General features: G+C 41.4%; 1 protein-coding gene across 5 annotated transcripts in view; it reads right to left on the bottom strand.

Annotated features, from left to right (window-relative positions):
- Window positions 1-23,850, bottom strand: part of TRAPPC9 (trafficking protein particle complex subunit 9) — a gene marked incomplete at its 5' end in the record, with an annotated part of 523,282 nt that overhangs the window by 884 nt on the left and 498,548 nt on the right. For all 5 annotated transcript variants that reach the window (XM_084279723.1, XM_084279724.1, XM_084279726.1 and 2 more), the window contains one exon: window positions 8,023-8,246. In XM_084279723.1, the coding sequence (XP_084135849.1) occupies window positions 8,023-8,246 (224 nt within the window). The remainder of the gene's footprint in view (window positions 1-8,022; window positions 8,247-23,850) is intronic.

The following is a 23,850-nucleotide window of genomic DNA, read 5'->3' as shown; positions in this document are numbered from 1 at the left end:
CATCTTTTCTCAGACTGCATTTAACAAAGTCTATATTAAAAGTCTTAATCATGACTCTGAACTCATGTTAAACACATGGTTAAATGCCATTTAACAACTAAATTCATCCCCACTTATTATTCAGACACAACCTGACTGCCAATTCTAATCAGGAATCTTTAATATTCACTTTCATTGAAATAATTAAGTTTAGCAAGAAACATCCTATGAAAAGTAGCCACTCTGATTTAACTTGCTGAAATTAAATACAAAGTTCACACTGTTTCTACATTTCTATATCTCCCTTCATCACAAAACCATTCACATTCCATATCTTTACAACAAATAATAAATCTCAGTCCATCATTTTAGCAAGACACTTAAGTAATTTCTGACTTTAACAATTCCACGACTGTTCAGGATGTGATAATGTTTAAATTAATATTAGCTTCCACAAGATGTTAAACACAGTTTCAGGGTACCTGGAATTGGGTTAAAGTTGCTGCAGGTTCAAAACATGGAATCATCACAAAGCCATATCATTGGATAGAGTTTGTTTTAAAAATGGTGAGAAGGCAACTTCATCACAGCACAAAAGACCCAATAAAGGGCACCTGCTGGTCCTCCAGTATTGGTTCTCCCTCAGTCAAGATCATCTTACCAGTTCCCTTCTGCTTTCTGGACCCTGGGAACATCAACTTAAGATATACTCATGGGGTCATCCTTACTTTCACGGGTAGGCCTATGCCCATGTATTTACTTTTTTGCTTGAATAGTCATTGTTAATGGACTTTTCTTGGTCATCTCCAAACACCCCAGTGGTCCATCATGTCAGAGAGCCCAGAATTGATTCCAAATGACAGCATAACCACTGGTTACCCAAGCTGAGACCTAAGCCTGGTCACAACAGATCTGATGTTGGATCCAGAAGCACTGAGCTCTCCGTATGTGATGGACTTGATTGGATTCAGGGGGAGAAAACCTTTGCAAGGGACATCATTAGGAACTGATGGGACATTACCACCTGGAACAGTAAAGGGGTGAGGCCAAGGTTATCAGGATTCATGCTCATTTTAAAAAATGTTGTCATATGGTAAACTAGGACATCCATAGAGGGGTATTAACTGGAAAGTGTCTATGGACAACTTGCTGAAAGGCATCTTGACATTGCATAGGAACACTAAAACAGGGATGATGATTAGATGATGGTGGGGGAAATGAAGAAGAAAAAACGCTAGAAAATGCTTCCATAGGTTCAGAACAGCTCGAGAATATGTCAGAGAGCTGAAAATTGCCTGCCACCACCTCTAGTGAGGAAAGTTCTCTATAGCTGTCAGATGTAAGGGAAATGAGCTGTTTCTTTCTGTTCTTTTCTATTCTAATTTTTTTTGGACCTTCACTGTTGGGCCCTTTAGCCAGAAGACATGCACCCCATATAGTTATCAAGGGTATCAGGCTTCCTTGCTGAACCTGTCTAAAGCACTGCTTCTGCATAGGGGCCTGGATGTTCAGAAGCTGCAAGATCATCAGAGCTGGCAGAGCCCAGGCTCCCATTGGTCTTGGTGCTGGGGACTTTTGCTGACCTACAGCAAACTTTCTATCAGCATCGTACCATCCATGTGAGTGATCAGAGCAGGCACAGCTGTTCTCCTGACCCCTGTCCTTGGCATCTCTCCTCCTCAGTGGGTACAAGTTCTTGCCCTCTGGCATTGCGTCTGGACATGCAGAACAACATCAAGCAGTCTCCCCTCTTCCACTCCTCCTGGGGCTGCCTGCCTTATTTCTGCCTCACTGGAACTGATGGCTACTTCCACCCAGAGGAGGTCAGAGGCAGGGATTAATTCCACCAATGGGTGGAGGCAAAGAGCAAATTAACCCCTGTTTACAAGGGCATGTAGTGATAGGACAAGGGGTGATGGGTTTAAACTAAAAAAGGGTAGATTTAGATTAAAGTAAGAGGCACTACCACAGGTTGCCAAGAGAAGCTGTGGATGCCCTCTCCCTGGAACGCTGGAGCCTCCCAGGCTCTGGGCAACCTGATCTAGTGGAGGGTGTCCCTGCCCAAGGCAGGGGGGTGTATCTAGATGATTTTTGAGGACCTTTCCAGCCCAAACCATTCTGTGATTCTATGATTCTAAGACCCTTTTTAAAGCTTCCACTTCATTTTTCCTATTCTAGCTACATCATGAATACCTGTAACAGCATTGATCAGAGCTCTTGACAAGCAGGGAGGTGGCTTCAGGCACATAAGCATAAACACGTTCTTTACACTCATTTGAAGTTCTGCCTATGTTTGCTCATTTTTCCTGCCTTTAGAGCACAAAACTCTATGCCAGTCATCTGTATGACCACCTGTACAATCACAACTCTAATCAATACTTCGGTTTGGGGAAGAAAAAGGGAAGCAAACGTAGCTTGAAACCTTTGCACAATTGAGATACAAGTGGCTCTGCAGAAACTACAAAAAGTTTCTTCCAAAATAGTGACTAACTTTGGAAAGTAAGGCTGCCTCTCTAGTGGTGCTGCCTACAAACATTGCTGAAAGACAAGAACATCAGCAGCAGTCAGGTCAATAGAGGACCAGATCCAGCCCTTCTGGTATAGGGGGCACAGGACTAATTTTGATGTTAAACCACCTACATTTAAGTGTCTCTCTGCATAGTAGGTATCCAAGCTCCTACTACAGTAAGAAGACATCTAGTCAGTGCAGACAGTAGAGAAAACTGCCTAGCTGGTCAACCTATAGAGTCAGGATACAGTTGCCTAAACTTAGGCACCTCATGGCATTCGGGATGACCTAAGGCACTAAGACATCTGCACAGGGCTGGCAAGATTTATAGGATGATTTATAGAATTTCTGGTAGATGTGGAGGCCCAGTGGGGTCTACAGTACCCAAATTATGTTAGGCACCTACTTTTAGGCCACTGAATCTCACCCCTGGCATCTATGTAAGTGTAAGCCAGGTTCTAACAGCTGCAGACAAAATCTCCATTGAGAAATGGGAGCTTAGCTGGCCAGCATCCATGGTAACACCTACTCATTCAGATGTCTCAGTCTGGAACTGAATCCACCCAAATGTCTGTAAAGTGGATGCCCACATCTAAGCCAGCTGTTGAACACAGGAGTGCAGCAGATTTAATTTAGAATGAGTTCAAATATCCCCTAAACTCCATCAACTCTGAAGACTTGCTCCACGCTGCCTATGACAGGAATTCAGGGGTCTTTTTCAGAATGGTACACAACTCAGACGTTTCCCACTGTAACTGACAGTAGACACCATCCCACTGATGGCAATGCATAATACAGCTAACCTACAAGAAACCTGTATATCACATCCTTGCAACTGATCCAGAACAAATTTGTGTATCATTCGATCTTGCAGCACACCACCTAGACACACGCTTACATCTTGTGCCAAGCTGGGATACCACTGAACATATGCTCACTGAATCGAGTCAAAAGAGATAAACTCCACCAAATCCTTTATGTGGAGACCAAAGATGGGAAGCTTCTACCCTAGAAAAATATAACTGAGGAACCAAGAAAAAAATGCCCACATTACTCCTCTGTTCCAGTGAGATAGGAGAAAAATTAAGTTTCTACCTCCTTCCTAATCCTTCCCTGATTCAGGCTACCATGTGGGATTGTGATTGCTCAGAACTAATTACTACTTATTTATACTGCTGTAGTACTTAGGGAGCTCAGTTGGAGATTAGGGCTAGTGCCAGCTACTGTTCGCTGCCCCAAAGAGTTTACAGTGTGAGTAAAACAGTGCCAAGAAAACTAATTTGTTCCAGATGGGCCACAGAGGACCTGCCAGAAGTGAGCAAATGTTCATCATAGCTTCTGAGCTGATTCAAAATGACCATCTACTAATGAATTTCTCCTCATGTCCCACCACCAATCACTTGAGCTAGTGCGTGATAAAAACCTGCTTGAGGGTAATAATGACAAAAGCAGGAACAACAAGGAAAGATGAATTGCTGGTAGTTACAGGAATCTCCATAGAAAATTTTTTTTTTGGTTGTTTTAATTTGGCAAGAAGCAACTCTGTCAGATCATCTCATTATTAAAAAAAAATAATAAAAATTGGTAAGAAAAAATAACTTGTCATTACATGGGTAAAGCTAAACTTCAGATTGTGAAGTGAGATAAAAAAATAAATCAGTGTATTTTAATGGGTGAGGGTCCCCCATGTCATTTAATGTTTTGAAACCCCACAATGAACAAAAAATCTCTACTATCTAAATGATAATCAATGAAGTCAATTCTTCTGCTAAATACAGAGAGACAAATATAAGGTTAATTGAATTAGAAGTTGTGCTTAAAAAAAAAGATTTTATTTCAAATGCATGAAAGTATCTCAATATCCTTTAAAATTTTCAGTAAAATAATTTTCTTTTTGAAGTAGCGTATCCCAGCAAAGACTTTGTGACACAAACCCAGACTGCTGCATCAAATAGAAGAAAGAGCACAAGAAGGTGAAAAAGCACTCATTACATTCCTTCCAAGAGAAATCATCTAACCTAGACTTCAAGCTGCAAGAAAGAGAAATACAAAATCATATGACTTTTACCCTTTAAACACTTCCTATGCACATTGCAAAGCAGCATGTGGCTGCTGAAAATTCCTGTACATATCTCCTGTCTTCAAGGTAGCAGGAGAAACTGATTTGATTTTTTTTTAGTCAGGAAACAAAAAAACTTGTGATTTGCTGGGCATCAGGCTTAATATGAAACTAATATTTAGGAAAGCAGAAGAGGGGTGAGTTTTGTTGGGTTTTTCCCCCAGAGAAATCAAATTCAGTTGAGCACCAATAATGTAGTTTCTGCATCATTATGACAGCAGACCAAATTTTCAGTGAGAAGCATCTTCTCCTGCTGTATACCTGATGCTCCCACTTCTTCTTGACTATACACCACTGAGTTGCCAAACCATGCGCTAGTTCTCCATCCTTCCTCCCACCCAGCTCAGCAGTGCAATAAATCATGTCACCACCTCCTTGCCAGTGTCGTGTGAAGTCAGCCCAATTAGCCTGAACTGCTGACGAATGGAGTTTTTGCTCAACTGGCCAACTTTGCACGAAAACAAATGCTCACACCATCCCTCCTGCTGGATCTACTGGGGAAGAAGGGAGCATCTTCACGCAGAAGGGCAGAAAAAAGCAGCTGGGAAATGGTAGCACCTCCAGCCACCTCCATTCAACAAGCTAAATAATCATGTGCCCATGACCTCAGTTTATGAAAAACCAGGCAGATGTTTAATAGCTTCAACAGAACAGCACTGAATTACCCCAGCAGGGAATGTGGTCCAGTATCTCAGCTTTCATCAATAAAAAAGAGAATCTTTGAATCTCTTTCATTTGACCCTACCATGAGTTTCTTAACCAGCATCTGAGTTTCTGCTAAACTCAGAGCATGAACACAATTCTGAATATGTTCATTCTTCCCTGAAGCATCAAATGCACAAAACAGGACTTTCTTCTTGTTCCTGAAAGAGGTGTGGTTTTCTGAAATTTTCTTTCCATTACCAAATTAGTTATTATGGGGGATGAAAGGGCCTCTGACTGCATTAGTTACACTTTTTGAAGAACATTCTTCCACGATCAGGGCTCTATGCCTCAAAGAAATATGACTAAGCATTTTCCCTGGGAGTCTGTGTAGGACAAGTATCAATACTACATACTGCAAAATAAAACACTTATTATCTAAGAGTCAACATTTTCTTCATTTCACCTTTTGGATGAAAAGGAGGACAAATAGCAGAAAACAACTCTATTTTTAACTTACTGGAGACTGTGTTTACAGAAGAAATGTCACAATACAGAACAACGGGGCAAAAGCGGGGACCGTAACGTATGAGAAGGCTGCCTGGGCAGGCACAAGAGATGTGACCTCCTGACTTTTTGCCCCGTAGGAGACTCAATCAGAAGGTAAGAATACATCACGCTGACATCTCCCTTTTCCCTCATTAGCCTGGAGGGTCAGGCCCTTCGGCAGCTGGGCATCCAAATACTGCCACTCTGATTAAAAAGATCCACATTGTCAGAAAAAGAAAGCCATCTCTTGATTATTTCTGTTGACATATTTGAATGCTTCAGCTAAGAATATAGCTAGCCCCCATTAAATTTCAACTTGATGGTGCATTCCATGCTCATTAGCTTTTTGAAATATTTTCTACCCATCATGTGTAACTGAAAAATTTGCATGGTGACTCCCTGTGGTTAACCTTTATTTCTTTCTTACTAAGGTTCAATTAAATATGCAGTTTTGACAGGTATGTTTTATTACCTGAAGAGCTGACCTAAGCAAAGGTCCTAAAGCACTATCCCAAACGCTCACCCTCTTCTTCATGTTTATATTCTAAGTTAGCAGAAATACTGCTCATTCCACTCTGTGGTATTGTACATACATTTGTCATTCCTTTGTTGTTGTTGCTGCTGGTTTGGGGGAAGGATGTAGGAAGGAGTAGTTTTATCTGGGAAATATTTTCAGTGTCTTGCCTTAGAAGCAAAAAGCTCCCAGACTTTAATTTTCTAAAGAAGAATTTGCGATAAAAATCAAAATCTCAATTGCTCTCAAAAGGTGTATGGGTTGAGTTTTTTCATCCCATTTTAAGCAGTTTTTCTTTATGCTTTTATGAGAGTATGCTAAGCAAGAAGGAAATGAACCAGCTCATCATACTGGTCATTAATGTTTAGCATTTTCTTTTTGCACTCTGTTGCATTTCCTTAGGACCTGACTAAAACTGATTTGCTGAGTTCCTTGGCTTAGCCTGGGGAATATATCTTATGGACTAAAGAGAAAAGGTTACTTAAAATCTATTACTGTAGGCTGCACTGGATAGCTCAAGGGACTGGCAATATGGTATTAAACATTTTATCTAGGTTACCCATTCACATTCAGTCAGATTTGGAGTAACCAGAAGTTACTGTCTCTGATAGTTTACGTGATAAGAAATCAGTCTTAAACCACTTCAGAGAGATCATAGAATCATAGAATGGCATGGGTTGGAAGGGACCACAAGGATCATAGAGCTCCAAGCCCCCTGCCACAGGCAGGGACACCAACCTCAGGCCTGGATCTACACAGGGTTGCCCAGGGCCCCATCCAACCTGGCCTTGAACATCTCCAGGGACGGGGCATCCACCACCTCTCTGGGCAGCCTGTTCCAGCATCTCACCACTCTCTCTGTAAAGAACTTCCCGCTAATATCTAATCTAAACCTTCCCTCCTTTAGTTTTAATCTATTCCCCCTTGTCCTGCCAGTGTCTACCCTTCTAAAAAATTGATTCTTCTCCTGTTTCTCTGCTCCCTTCAGGGACTGGAAGGCTGCAATGAGGTCCCCCCACAGCCTTCTCTTCTCCAGGCTGAACAAGCCCAGCTCCCTCAGCCTCTCTCGTAGGGCAGGTGTTCCAGCCCTCTAATCATCCTTGTGGCCCTCCTCTGAACCCTCTCCAACAGTTCTATATCTTTCTTATATTGCGGGCCCCAGATCTGGACACAGGACTCCAGCTGGGGCCTCACGAGGGCAGAGTAGAGAGGGACAATCACCTCCCTGTCCCTGCTGGCCACCCCTCTCCCGATGGAGCCCAGGATACCATTGGCCTTGGGAGCTGCAAGAGCACACTGCTGGCTCAAGTTAAGTTTCTCATGCACCATGACATCAAGGTCCTCTCAAGGAGCTCTTCTCCCAGTCTGTATCTATGTCTGGGATTCCTCCAGCCCAAGTGCAACACCTGACACTTGGCAGTGTTGAACCTCATTAGGTTCACCCGAGCCCACCTTTCCAGCCTGTCAAGATCCCTCTGAATGGCTTCCTTTCCTTCTGTTGTGTCAACCACACCACTCAGCTTGGTGTCATCCGCAAACTTGCTGAGGGTGCACTCAATTCCATCATTAGCAGCACCTTTAGCAACAGCTGCCATAATCTTGGTGCTTTCCAAAAATTAATTTTCCTTAAAATGCACAGTTGAGTAACGAAGACCTTTTCTGCAAATACATGTCATCCAGAATCATCATCCATCTGATAGAAAAACTTACTGATTCGATGTAGAAGGTGTTGGATCCCACAAAGGTGATAGCATCCTGCAGCTCATAGTTGTGCACCCCATTTTGGTAATCCTGGTAGGGCGTCACAGTGAGAGCGAAGGGCCCCACGCTGTGTTTGCTCCAGTTGGTCAGCTTCACCTGCAAGGGGATGGGGTCCCCCACTTTGCAGTTTACCACAATATCGCAGTCACAAAGCTTGCCATCAACAAGGATATCTGCAAATCAAAAAAACAAGTCCATGTTAGGTTGGACTCCTGCTTTAGAAGCTGTATTAATCTTGATAGGAAATGAAAACCAAGAGTCTGTGACAGTTAACTCTAGGAAAGAAAACCTCATACTGCATTGTTGCATAGGGTAGTGTTGCAGGGAAACTATTTGCAAAAGAAAATAATTAATGAAGGTCTGACAGCTCTCCACAGCTGCTGAAAGAACTACAAACCCCCAAATTATTATCTATACACAGGCATCAAAAGATACTTTTTTAAACCTCCTCCCTTGAAGGCCAAAGCCACAGGCAACTTCTCATGCTTCTCCTGTAAGTCAAGGTGAAGGGAAATACAAACAAGAATCATCAATACAAATGGTAGCTAGATAGATTCAGGGCTTGATGCCCACATTCACATGTTACAGCCAGAATAAATCCTCCAGTATGGAGGTGACCTTTTGGAGCAGGACAGACATTGTCAGAATTTGCAATGTAATACATATATTAAAGTCCAGATTATAAAGAAAAAAAGATATTTTAAAATTATACAGCAGTGCTACGATCTTGTTCACTCTTTGCACTTTAATTCATTCTGGGATTTCTATTTTTAACTTTCTACTTTTCTTTCTGTTACTGGGATAGCAGAAAATATAAAGCCTCTAAATTGGTTACTGCTGGGACAATGACAGCTGGAGTAATGTGTCCACTAACCTTGCCCATTTGCTTATACAGAACCAAAATGTTTCATTACCAACACACTATGAAATTGCTAGTCCAATTCCCTGAGCTGAAAGGCTTCCCAGTTGTGCAGTATTACTGTATTTTTCAGATGAGGGTTATCTCCAATGCACTATTAATGCATTAACATTTCTATTTCACTATGGGTTCATGTTCAGAGATAAGAGAAAGCCTTGGGCACATGTAAGAAAGCATCCTCTGTGTGAATACCTATCCCCACAATCTCATACACCCATGAGGCATTTTGATCACTCCAGTTGCTTCCCTTATGACATACAGCATATTATCCTTCAGCCAACAGCATCAGATTTACATTAGTAATATCCCCTCTTCAAGAAAAGACACTATTTTTATTCTTCAGGAACTTTCACAGAAAAAGAATTCTACACCAAAGTGATTCTTTGTTTTTTCCTTATTTTTGTTTTGTTGCCTTAGATGAAAAACTACAAAGTGATGCATGTTCTCGTGATGCCCTTTAGCCTGCCAAACTGAACAAGTCTTAGTACAGAAAATGGAAAAAAAAAAGCTAGTGCTAAAGAAGAAACAAGTTCAGAAAAGGACATTTATTACAGAGGCCAGGTGAGTAACGTTGAACTACCAGGTGAAAATCCACCCTTGACCAAAGCTGCCCAATGCAGCAGCACATCCCAGATACGAGTGGCTTGGCAGGACAAGCACAAAGAAAACCAGTAGTGCTCAAGCTGCAGCTGTCCAAAACCCATGCTGATGTCCTAGTTGGGACAGTCCCTGTGCCAAAACTTCCCTTTCCAAAGGAGATGCCCAGTTTTTGACAAGAGCATTGGTGAGGTTGCACCTGGAGTGCTGGGACCAGTTCTGGGCTCCTCATTAGAAGACAGACATGGACATACTGGAGAGTGCAGTGAAGGGTCACAAAGAGGATTAAGTGCCTGGAGCATCCCTCCTGTGGGGAAAGGCTGAGAGCTGGGACTGTTCAGCCTGGAGAAGAGAAGGCTCAGGATGATTTTATCAACGTGTACAGATACCTGCAAAAAGGATGGAGCCGGGGTCTTTCTAGTGCTGCCCAGTGATAGGACCAGAGGCAACAGACACCAACTGAAACACAGGAGGTTCCCTCTCAACATCAGAAAACATTTTTTTACTGTGAGGGTGACTGAGCAGTGGCACAGGTTGCTCAAGGAGGTTGTGGATTCCCCATCCTTGGACATGCTCAATAGTCATTTGGACTCAGTCATAGGCAACTGACTCTGTGCTTGAGCAGAGGAGTTGGAACAGATGATCTCCAGAAGTCCCTTTCTACTTCAACAATTTCATGATTTTGTGAAAGGAAGTTATAATCACCACTGTGTTTTAGAAAAGGGCTAGAAAACTTGTGTGGCATTAGAATTCTTTTGCAACAGCCCACTCTAACATTATAGGCTCTCCTGCTCAACATGATCAAATTGCTTCTGGCAGATTTGCCCCAAGATCATGGAGGTGAAGTGGTGGTTAAAATGGTATCCCATTATGTGGGATTAACTGACCTGAATTTTTCAAAACACAAAAATGTGTGTGTGTGTAATATTTATGGTTCCCAGCCTCCTGCCACAGAAGTGAAATCCAATTGCTTCATTCAAAAGAAATACATTTCTATCAATTCATGACTTTCTATCAGTTTCTGTTTTCAAGCTTCTCCCAGCAAGGTAAGTGCTTTCATTAAAAAAAAAAAAAAAACAACCTCAACAAGCAACAACCCACATCTTTTTTTCTGGTTCCTCCAGCCAGCAGGTTTTACAGCTGTGAGAATGCTTAGCTCCCCAGGCCAGCATGAACCTTCAGAAATACTCAGTAAGCTAAATGGATGAATCTTTATTTTCAAGCTGCTCATCAACTCACCTTTTAGCTTTAAAATTCGATGCTCTGCTGTAGGAATTTTAAATGGACCCTTTGCCCTCTGTCTTCACCTCTGTGTCTAATAATAGCCCAGAGCATCCCTACCCAATATCTTCTTGTGAAAATGGAAAGTGAAAAAAAAATACAGAAGAAATTGAGTTTGGCTCAACCAGATTAATTTTCTTTCATATTCCTAGGAAAAAAAAAGTAAATTTAAGATTGATTTCAGTGTGTGTGCATGCATGTGCTTGTGTACATATCAAGAGATTATTTCCTTCCCTTGCAGCACACCCTTCTCTCCAGCAGCACTGAGGCCAAGGATCTCCATGAGATGTTAGATGAGAAAACACACATGGCTGGCGTGCAAAATACTATGGAAAGAAGTGTTTAAAAACAGTCTCCTTTCATCAGAGAGAACAGCTTGGTTTGACAGGCAGTTTTACTCCCTTCCTGACACAGAAAACATCTCATGGACCATACGGATTTGCTTTAATATTTTCATCCATGAACAGAGGAAAAGCCATGTGTACAGGGTCCCATTTCTGCAGATTCAGCTCGCTCACACAGATGGCATATAAAAGCTGAGACTGCTCACACCACTGCTGTGAGAGTGAATCATTATTGGCTTCAGCATACAGTAGCTCTGAATCAGAAGATAGAGACGCTAGCACAGAAGACAGTGGCGGCTATATCTTCATCCTCCAAAGATTCAGGTACAAGGGAAACATTACTTTAGAAAGTCAGGAGGACTAAGTTTAATGTAAACAACACATTTGAACTGCATTTAAAAGGTGGAAGTGTAAACTCTGACTGAGATGGCAAAAAAAAGAAGCACAAAGACCTAGAAATTTATTTCTAATTAAAAGTTAAATCCTTTTTTAAGCACTTTAATAAGCCAACAGAATGGTGCTTCCCACTCCACCTTTTCCTGTTCATTTACCTACACGTGTCCACTATGTTTACACTCTTGGATGCCAACATTACTCTGCAACTCTTGATAGTCATGAAAAAAGGAAAGAGACAGTCTCTAGTCTGCACCCATTAACCAGCAAAGGATCACTCTGAGAAAGTGCAGGGTATTTTATTTCTTTGTCCTTCTCTAAGTGATTATTTTACAAAGGGAGAAAATGCCCAACACATTTTGGAAGGCCGAGGATGAGGATGATACAAGCCACTGAGAATCGTAAAGTCATTTGGGTTGGAAAGGACCCTTCAGATAATCGAAAGAATGTGTGAGAAAGGTGATCAGAAAACCTTGCTTTTTCACTGATGGCCTCTCAGTGAATTCACCTTTTAGTTGGAAAAACTACTTCATGACCCAGTTCACAGGTGATGCTTACTGACACCACAGTGGCTGGGAGACCATCATATGAAAGTAATACATCAAATTTCATATAGTGTCTGTCTTTCAGGATCTCAAAACTCAAGAACAGGGAACAAATGTTACTACTGGGAAGAGAAACACTATTCCACAAGAAAAACATCATTTACTATCACCTGTCAGGTGCACTTCTCTTTACATCACCCAGAGGAGAAGCTTGGAAATTAACAGCAAACATTAATATTTTGTGTTATTTACTCTGCTCATGTTAACACATAGTAAGTTGTTCTGCTACTTTGTCAAGTTTCCATGTAAGCAATCACAACACATTGGCCCACCTGTATGTCAAAAGTCCTGACTCATGGCTAATTGCATTTCTGCACCCAACTCCCTATTTGCCCCTGTGAAAGTTTAATTTTGGAAAGCCACAAATCCATCTTTAATCTCAATGGGAATGCATATTCCATCAATGTTTACTCTCCTCACTCAAGTTTGGGTTGATATAAAAAAAATACCAGGCTGCAGAGGAAGGCCGGGTGTTTCTACTTGTCTTTGCAGTGGGGGATGGAGAAATTTCCAGTGGATATTTGCTTTTAAACTGGATGTTGAATCCTGAACTGACACAGATGCATTGTCTCTGCCATTTGCTGCAGCTGGGAACCTGTCTCAAGCCTTCCAGCAGACACCTCACACAGGCATGACTTCACACAAACAAGCAGGTCAACAAAACTCAAGGCAAGAGATGTCAAATGAGTAAATACTCCTCACATAAGACATAAAAGAGATGATAAGTCCCAGTGAAGCAAGCCTTGCTCAGCTGTACTGTGATAGTTATGGGAATTTTAGTTAACCAGACATTTTTCTGTTAGAGTTGTTCCAAAACACGGGTATTACTCCTCTCCACCTGTGAACTGGGAGACCTGTGGTCTGAGGTGGGGAGAAGAGCAGCAACAGCACTGACATCTCTAGACAATGCCCATTAGGTACTTTGATGGAGGAAAGCCAAAGACCAAGAGCCCAAGCCAGAACTGCTGCAGTGGAAGTCTCACAGAGTGATTCCATTTTTCTGCCTTCACCAAATCTGAAGTGCTGATTAAAATGTCTGCCCAGGACAGCTTTACTTCTAATTGCCCTAAAAGAGCCATTTATGTCTGGAACAACATCTTTTTTAGTTTCCTCTTCTTCAAGAACATTTGTTCAGAATTTTTCAAGGAACTTAACAAGGGAAAGAGAAGTATCTTTACTTTTTTTCTAAACCATTCATTTAGAAATAAGTTGAACAATTCTGCCTGTTTCTGATCTGTACATTTTATGCAGATGGAAGAAAGAATGGAGAAAAAAAACCCTTTTCTACCAGCAAACTGTGCGTGTACAGAGCAAGTTGATCCTGCCTGTCTCCAAACAAGCAGGTTCCATGTCTCTCCTCTCATGCTGCATGTGAGGTCAGCAACAGTTTTAGCAGCCTGTTATTTGGGGTTCAGTCGGCTGCTTAGAGGAGTTGGCAGGAAAAATGTGGCATTTGGCTGAGACAATAGGCCCCTCGAATTTTCTTATGTATTTTCTCCAATACATGAATCTAAATGCTGTTTCTATTTCCCCTCTTCTCATTTGTTCTCCCTCATGTAGACCAGTTCCCTTTCATTTTTTAAACCATTCATGCAAATTATTAACACAGAGATATAGCATTAGTTACATTTGTTTGACCGTTACAAGGTCCTGCTGTATTTTTCAGAGCTGAATACATCCATACAAAAGATATTTCTATGAATATGAAAGCTGTGTTCCCTGTCACTCTCATCATGAAAATGCAGAATGGTTATTTAATAACGCAAGAGCCTCATAGCTATTTGCATTAAATCTTCTGTATGTGGTCTGGATCTGCTCCTCACACCAAACCTGAGCTTCTTAACTTGGAATAACATCCTCGTCTTCATTTATTGCTATACTGACACACAACTGAGCCAAATCCATCCCCTGCATAATTTCACTGCAGTCAATACTAACAGAGAACAGAGGCATACAGATGTTTGCATTGTATTGGGTTCAAATTACACGAATATCTCTCCTTGCCAACCACTGCTAGTCCTGTCCTGGAGACTACCCTTATACTCAGAGCCTGTGGATCCAAAACCCATATGGACCTCAAGAGTTCAGCTCCTCTTTGGGTCAAGGCCCTTGGAAGGGGCTGAATAAAAAATACAGGAAAGGTTATGCACAAACTATTGCAGCTTCCTGCAAGTACCAACAGCACAGAGACCTTCAGCTAACACAGGGGCATGGACCTGAAACCAGGGAAGTTGGCAGAGGATGGGAAGACTGAACATGAATACAGGCTAGTGAAAGAAGCAATTGCTTTCACAAGACCTCTGAGCTGCCTGATTCCTGGCAGACTTCCCATTCCCAAACATTTTACAATTGAATTAAGCACACTTTATTCGCTCCAAAAGCAATTAAAAAGAAAAACACATTTAAAATATAGTTCTAGCAACAATAAGCAATTAGTCTTTGATAATTGTCTGTGTCTTCCTATTTAATCACTCTTTTGCAGTGGCCAGTATGCTGATGACAGATCCCGACTGGTCCGATTATCGTTCTTGCCAAATTGTTTCGAGTTTGTGTCTGTTCTTAACTCTGTGATGACAACGGACTGAGGATGCTGCAGCTTCCCTGCAGGACTCGCTTGCAAAAGGATTTTTCAGCCCTTGTTCATTTGGATTGAGTAAGCCTTCTTCCTCCAAACTCACATAATGTTTATGTCCAATTTTAATCTCCAAATCTACCCTTGGCAGACACGTGATCAGCATCCAATTTCAGTGCTACTTGATCTCAACTGCAAACATTCAGATGTGGCACAATCTTCTTCAATTAGCTCTAAATACCAGGGTCATGCTAGCTGAAAAGAGAGGTATGGTCACGTCTCGTGCTCTGGGGTTTGACTGTCTCCAATTTTTACTTGAGATTTTCAAACAACAAACCTGAATGCACATTAACTACAGATTTAAGAACTGAGCTGTTGAGTTTAACCTACCTGCTTTTGATGTGTGCTGTTTTATTTTGCACATGCCTTTTATGACAGACATTTCTCCTGTCCCATGAAATTGCTGGCACACGGATGCCATGGGCTTGTCTCATTTCTCTTTTGGCAGCCAAGATAATCGGTCATTCGGTGATTTGCCCAATTTGCTCTAGAAGTGAACATCACCTCAAGGTTGATGCTCATGGTGTCCTGTCCCACCCAAATGCCCAATGGCAGGTCCCTAAAATTTTAAAATTCTCAAAGCTGTGTTTTCCAATGAGCCTGAGCTCCTCTAGACTTATTTTAAAGGATTCCAAAGCATAGCCCAGCTTGCTTCAATAGTCTAATTTCTGAATGTGGGCCAACCCCTTTCTATCTGTTTGTCACAAGCAGGTTTGCAGAAGACTTCCTTCTATTCTATTACTCACTGTACAGCCAGAAGGTCAGGCTGGCATACAGTGTATGCCTGTGTTTTGAAATTTCACAATCCCAGGATTTGCAAGTTATTTTAGAGTATGGAAAACTTTATTTCTATAGCTTGTATGTGGCAGGACTACTTTCAGAGCACTCTTACCATGCCTTGTGGGAAAAAAAAAAGGAAAGGAAAAAAGAGGGGAAAAAAACCAGCCCTACATTACATTTAAACAAAAGAAATCCATACTAGTATATATTATATAATACTATTTTTTGTATACTGGCAGGAAAAATAGCTGCAGGTCATGAGTAACATGGCTTAACCTACAGCTTACTGAAAGAAAATCACCTTGTTCTCTGTTTGCAAATGAGACTTAAAATTTTCATCTTCTTTCTGCCATTCTGCAATGATGGATGTGAGATAAACCTCTCCCTCTGCAGAGGGAATTTTTAAAGGTCTCATGCAACCTTTGTGAGAGTTTCTAGCTTGTTGCTGAAAAGTTAATGGTAAAAAGAGTCTGTAGCCCTTATGCTCAGGGTTGTGAGTCTGTCTGATCTCAAAGTAGGTTTAGTCTAGACACTACACAGATTGGAGACCTCCAGGGAGTGTTACCTGCTCTAAAAATCAGTGATGAAGGTGGTGATTGTAGCACACTTGCTATGGAATTACTAGTGAGCTAGAACATGATTACAAACGATATAACACCTACTTAACAGCACAGACACAAAACTAGGCCCCATACTCAATTCTCTGCATGTAAAGAGAAATATGTGGATTTCACTACACAGTCTACTTACCTAAATTCCTACCTAAATATGGAAGTGGAAACTGATTTTCTGAATTTTCTATTCTTTCAAGTGGAAAGAATATATTCAACAGGCACATAATGGTGGTCTGAACTCTTATACAGATAAGGGATCACACCAAGCAGATAGCTATTTTTTAAAATTGCTAGTTAAACTAGCCCTAGTTGTAGTATAATTGTCACATTTGAAAAGTATTTGGGGCTTCTGTAGGCTGAAATATTCTATGTACCATCTGAAGAAGAAGGAACTCAAACGCAGATGAGAAGAGAGATGAGACAGTGGGAATATCTACAACCAGATGTATACAAATATAAGGGCAGGATGCCTTAAATAATAATAATTTTAAAAAAAAAGTTATACTGATTATTTAAAGAAAAATGATGGGCACATGACCCATTTTCCAGGCCTGTCTTAAAAAAGAATGGTGAAATATTGCATAGATGTCTGCACCATAAGAATTTTTGTATCCTTGTAGATCAGCCAAAGCCTGGTAAAAGAGAATATATAACCCCCCCTATTAACAGGCAGGTAGATGATTTACCACATTTCAGTAACTGTGTAAATATGAGCACTAGGACACTGAGCCTCATGAGCCTCCTTTAGCCCAACCACAATTGAAACGCAATGAGCTGAGCTAAACGAGAGATATTAAACAACTCCAGGTACAAACGCTGTATTGCAGCACTTTATGTACAGGGAAGGTGTGACGTCTGGTTACTAGACTACATGTGGCTAATGACTACAGAACAGAGTTGCTCCAAAGCAGAGATGCACATTAAAATGAACAGATTATTAATGAAGTTTCTCTGAATTTCAATCACAGCCTATTTCAGTCTAATGACTCTAAGTTCTTTTACTTACCAGTGGACTGAGTTAATTTTTTACTATTTCCCCTATGTGTGGTTAGTCCATTCTGTCACTTTAGCATCAAGGCATGAAAATGTAATCTAGCTAAATGAGACCAAGAGAGGTGATTCTTCCCCTCTGCTCTTGTGAGACCTCAGTGGGAATGCTGTGCCCAGCTTTGGAGCCCTCAACACAAGAAGGACATGGACCTGTTAGAGCGTGTCCAGAGGAGGCCACAAAGATGATCAAAGGGCTGGAGCACCTCTGCTATGAAGACAGGCTGAGAGAGTTGGGCTTGTTCAGCACAGAGAAGAGAAGGCTCCTTGGGGGACTTTCTAGCAGCCTTCCAGTACCTGAAACAAGCCTATAAGAAAGTTGGGGGGAAACTGTTCAGAAGGACATGTAGCAATAGGATGAGGGATAATGGTTTTAAACTCAAAAAGGGGAGATTTAAGTTGGATATTAGGAAAAGGTTCTTCACTATGTGGGTGGTAGATCACTGTAACGGATTGCCCAGAGAGGTAGTGGAGGCCCCATCCCTGGAGGCATTTAAGGTCAGGCTTGATGGGGCTCTGAGCAACCTGATGTAGTGAAGATGTCCCTGCTCACTGCAAGGGAGTTGGACTAGATGACTTTTAAGGGTCCCTTCTAACCTAAAGGATTCTATGATTCTATCTATGATTCTAAATGTGACTTGGAAACTATTAAGCACTACTACGGTGCTATGACTTGTTCTTTCTCATTGCATCTTTCTACATCATGACTTGTCTCAAAAATCTCATTTGAATTCACAAAAGAACTGCACTAACAGAAATATATAGGTGCCAGTTTTCAGTCACCCTCCAACACAAATCCATATTCTTCCTTGTTAGATAGGATATGAACAGACAAATAACAATCAGACTTATTGAAAACCTTCCAGTACCTAAAAGGGACTTACAAAAGGTGGAGAGGGACTCTTTATCAGGGACAGGACAAGGGGTAATGGGTTTCAACTAAAAGAGTGTAGATTTATATTAGACATTAGGAAGAAATTCTTTACTGTGATGGTGGTGAGGCACTGTCCTCAGAAAAGGTCCAGAGAAACTGTGGATATCCCCTCCCTGGCAGTGTTCATGGTCAGATCGGATGGGGCTTTGGGCAACGTGGTCTAGTGAGGGTGTCCCTGCCCATGTCAGAGGGGTTAGAACTAGATGATCTTTGAGGTGCCTTCAAACACACCCATTCCAGGATTCTATGATATGAGTCTATGAAAACAATAAATTTTTAAGCCTAGTGTCATGAACCTGAACAAATTTTGCCCTATCTCTGAGATCTTTCTGTTAATAATTTACTACTTGCCAAAACTGAACATGCAAAAACTCCTAGCTCCTGAATTTTTCATTAAATCCTTTCCTTTCCATACCTGTCTGTTCAGAAATCAGTCTTTCCTGCCAAACTTGGCTTTCCCTTTGACTCGATCTCCTCTCATGACTCACACCTGCAGTCTGTGATTAAATCCTGATGCCAGTTTCTACAAAACTTCTTCAAATTTGACCTTTTTGCTCTGCCTACATTGCCAAACCCTCGTCTAAGATATAATTGGATTATAAACCTTAACAATTAAAATCTCTTCATCTCTGCTTTTGACACCTCCAAATTAGTTCCTTTCTAGTCTACTGAAGACCTTGCTTCAAAGATTATCCTGTAGGTCTATAACCTGCTTATATACACATGGCCCCTTCCATAGACGTCATTCTCAGCTTGTCTACTTTCTAGTTATAGCAGTAGAGCTCAGCCAAGACTAAATCCCCACATATGGACCCAACATTTACTGTGCAGGCTGAAACCTGTTGCTGAGGTCACACAGTAATACTTCCACAGACCTGCCATCTGATTGCTACAGAAGTGGGAAGTCAAGATCATTGTTACCTATGGGCTAGAACTTGTGTACAAAACTATTTCTCTCCTATTATTGTTATACTTTTTTCCCTATTCATCTTTCTTTCTAAACTATTTCTTTTTCATATAACAATATATACTTCCATAGTGTGTATATATAATATATATAAAAAATACACATATATACACACACATAATTATGTATATAATACTAAACTGTAAGCTCTTAGGGATAACAACAGTCATGTTCCTAAGAGTTTAGCAGAACAATTTGTATGGTGCCTAGAAATATACAGACCTATTTTCCTTGGATGTCCAACCAGCATTGCTAGAGAATTAGAAACAATAATTAAATATAAATAATAAAATTAATTAAAAATATCTCCATATCTCAATTCTAAAGGGCATCTAGTGAGGCAAAGGAAATTAGCACCGTACCAGTTTTCCAAATGGGAACATTGAGACATTTTAGGAAGGAGTTAACCTGTCTTGTAAAGAGCAGTCAGGAGTTTACACAGAGCAGAAAGAATGGAAGGCTACATAAAAGAAATGAGAGGGGAAGGTGACATCCAGAAGATAGAGAAAAATATCTTAATTGTTACTTTCAAAATCCCTATGCTAGTTCTTTGAGGTACCAACTCCTTACAGGAACAAGTCTTACACTAAAATCAGTTAAACCCAAGGATTTCTAGGACATGCAGGAGGGGAAAGAGAGGCTGGAAGAAAACACAGCCATAAGGAAAAGTAAATTGAAATTTGAAAAAACTAAATTGAAATAACAGTATTGCTATTTACAGACAACACTTTGATCGGACAGTTAAAGTAAGAGCCCAGAAATCTTTTCTTCCCCATCACTTCATTTTGAAGGAATGGAGACCTCAGATATCACAACAATAAAGTTCAGAGAGGATGAAAAGTTCGGGTTTAAATAAAATTTCAAATGAAATACTGGGGGTGAGAGAAAAAAAATAAACCTGTGTTCAGCTCGAGAGAGTAAAAAATTAAATCCTCTCTGTATCTGAGGCTGTGAGCCATGCCTCGAGCTTCACCTGTCAAGTGCTGCAAAGCACTCCTGCAAACCCTTCTCCTTTTAATTGGCCATTTGGGTGGTAAAACTGTTCCTTGCTCAAACTCTGCAACTGTGCTCCAGCCCGCTGAGCCACTGGAAAAATGAGCAATGAGCAGGTGTCAGATTCTGTCCTTTTATCTTCGGCTTTTAAAAGACAGATACAATTATGTGCAAATCAGCGTAGAGTGGAGCCTGATTAGGTTTCTTTTCTAAGAATTATTTGCACAAGGCTCTGTGCACAGACTGGCCAGAGCTATCTACAACAATAGTATTGTCTCTGCTCTACTTTCCAGAGACCCACAGATGTATAAGCAGAGAATCACAGAATTGTAGGGGTTGGAAGGGACCTCCAGAGTTCATCCAGTCCAACCCCCCTCCCAAAGCAGGGTCCCTAGGACAGGTCGTATAGGTCGGTGTCCAGATGGGTCTTGAATATCTCCAGAGATGGAGACTCCACCACTTCCCTGGGCAGCCTGTCCCAGAGCTCTGTCACCCTCACTGGGAAAAAGTTCTTCCACATGTTGGTGCAGAACTTCCTGTGCTCCCACTTCCAGCCATTGCCCCTTGTCCTGTCTCCACAGGCCACTGAAAAGGGGCTGGCCATTTCCCCCTGTGTCCCATGCTTAAGATACTTATAAACATTAATAAGGTCCCCCCTTAGCCTTCTTTTCTCCAGGCTGAACAGCCCCAGGTCACTCAGCCTTTCCTCATAGAGAAGATGCTCCAGGCCCTTAATCATCTTTGTAGCCCTTCTCTGGACTCTCTCTGCATGAGGTCCCTGTCTTTTTTATACCAGGGAGCCCAGAACTGGACACAATACTCCAGGTGGGGCCTGACCAGGGCAGAGTAGAGGGGGGAAGAGAAGAGGAATTATTAACTCTTCAACCTCCATGGCAGGCAAAGCAACACTGCATCATCTGACAAACTCTTGCTAGTGCAATCTTTCAATGGTTTATGTATTTTGAAATTACATGTGTATGTTGGATACACATCAACTGAATGCCTAGGGAAATGAAGAGAGGTTGTAAAGCACAGGTTGTTGACAAAGTTGACAAAATTGAAGCTAAAAGCACTCAAAATTCAACATATGGAATGGCTGTGTTTCTTCCTCTGTACCTCTGAGGTCATGCATCGTTTTTCAGATTTACATGAAGTGATACTGACTGCACCTTGTTTCCTCCTACAGAATGTGAACAAAATACAAAACCCATCACTGCTATACCTGCAGGGACCAGATTTTTAGCTTCATAAAAATCTATGGATTTACAGAAGGTATTTCATGGATTTTTTATTTGCTGGTGCAGTAAAAAAAGAAAAGTTGTGGGTTTGGTTTTTTTTTTTTAAATTAAAAAAGAAAAAAGAAAAAAGAAAAGAAGGCAAAGAAGAAAAGTTGCTTTTGTTGTTTTGAACTGATCCAAAAAATGAAGCTACCCATTTCATAAGATAAGGCAACTTTCTTTGCAGTGTAATACAGAGTCCTGATTGCCACTCCAGTCACAGAAGCAGTTCTGCCAGGGCAATAGCACTGGGAGGTCAGTAGTAAAAAATGTCTCCTCTGCTGCCATTTACATCCTGACTGCTGTTTGGTTGAGTATAGCCTCCAAACTGTGGAAATGAGATATACCCCTTTAGTGTGAACTTACTTCCCTTACGTCCAGACTCAGAGATTTTATAAACCTCATTATTTAAAACAAAAGAGAGGATCATTTTGTCCTGATTCTTTCTAAACTGCTAAACAAGTAGAAGTTTTCAGTGCAAGGGAATTTTTTCCCTGAAATTTTAGGTGCCTAGCACAAGTTTGGACTATGCTTTTCCATGAATAATTTTGAAGCAGGAGACTGAATAAAAGCTTATGGGTTGGTTGGGGAGCATATAAAGCAAACAGTGACAAATAACAGAAACTGTCCCCAAGAGCATTTGAGATTTCAGCAAGTACAGGGTATTGGGAGTTAACCACTTTGTTATGTGGTTTGTCTTCTCCAGCATTAATTTGTGAAAAAGTCTATCTTTTATGCATTTGCAATGCAAACAAAAGAACAAATTAAAAGAACTAAACACACAAACCATGCTGGGCAATAGAGCATCCCAGCCAAATGCTGCCAGTAATCGACATTCACATTGTACTACATGAACTGACCCAGAATTAACTATGGCTGCCCTCTCCTGGAAAACTCTCTAAAACAAATGAAGTTTTCTCTCATTCATTTCCATTAATGGCATTAGCATGCTCAGAGGCAAGACCACAGGAGAACATGACAACTGGGTAAACAGCTATGAGGAAGCAGTAAAAGAGCAACAATACTTGAATTATTTTTCCATAAAGGTCCTGAACAGATACTACAGTCCCCCTTATAAATCAGGGTGTACAACTGAGCTCAGAGAATACAAACTATGTGGTTCCTGGCTCAAAGTTTAAAAACAGATGTCAAATATCAGGATGGGAGTAAGAAGAAAACAACTTGCGGTCACTTCCTAGAAGATCTTCATATTCAGAGACCTGACCATGATTTTTAGGAAGCTTCAGCTGGCAGTCTTCATTCCCTTGAGTTTCACTGGTTAAGCACTGGCAACAGGAGCTCATGTACCTCAAGAAAGGACTCCAAGAGAGGGTGTAGCATGGAGGAGATAGCGACTTTCACCACACGCACACAAGGGGTGAAGCAGAGGGCCTGACCTGGCAAAACTACTTTCAAGGAAGAGTCTACAGGACATGGAGGGAGGGAATGGCCACTTTGGAAGAATATAAGATTGTTGTCAGGGCATGTAGGGTGGAATCTAGGAAAGGTAAGGCCTCTCTGGAATTAAACTTTGCAAGGGAGCTCAAGGACAACAGAAAAGTCTTCTTCAAATACATTGCAGAAAACTAATGCTAGAGGCAACGTAGGCCCTCTGTTGAGTGAGGTGGGTGCCCTGGTGACTGAGGACAGCAAGAAGGTGGAGTTACTGAATGCCTTCTTTGCCTCTGTCTATACTCCTGAAGACTGTTTGCAGGAGCCCCAGATGGCTGCAGCCCTAGAGGAAGTCAGGATAAACGATGAGTCTGTCTCAGTTAATGAGGACTGGGTCAGGGATGAATTAAGCTGTCTGGACATCCATAAATCCATGGGTCCTGATGGGATGCACCCAAAGGTGCTGAGGGATCTGGAAGAAGTCATCTTTGCTAAATCCTGCAAAACAGGAGAGGTGCCTGAGGACTGGAGGAAAGTAAATGTTACTCCAGTCTTCAAAAAGGGCAAGAAGGAGAACCCAGGTAACTACAGACCAGTCAACCTCTCTTCCATCCCTGGAAAGGTGACGGAATGACTCATCCTTGGTGCTATTTCTAGGCATATCAAGGATAAGAAGGTTGTTAGGAGGTCAACATGGTTTTACCAAGGGGAAGTCATGTCTGACTAATCTATTAGCCCTTTTATGAGGATATAACCAGGTGGATAGATGATGGTAGCACAGTAGATGTGGTCTACCTTGACCTCAGTAAAGCATTTGACATTGTCTCAAGGTCTGGAAGGTTGAGTAGTGAGGTGGATCGAGAGTTGGCTGGAGGGAAGAAGCCAGCAGATTGATCTGATCAATGGGACAGAGTCTAGCTGGAGGCCTGTATCTAGTGGAGCCCCTCAGGGGTTGGTACTGGGGGCTGTACTAGTTAATACATTCATTGATGACCTGGATGA

Source organism: Gallinula chloropus (genome assembly GCF_964237585.1).
Source record: "Gallinula chloropus genome assembly, chromosome: 2".
NCBI classification, from domain to species: domain Eukaryota; kingdom Metazoa; phylum Chordata; class Aves; order Gruiformes; family Rallidae; genus Gallinula; species Gallinula chloropus.
The sequence above is the reverse complement of the archived record's forward strand: the minus strand, read 5'-3'. Positions and strand labels throughout refer to the sequence as shown.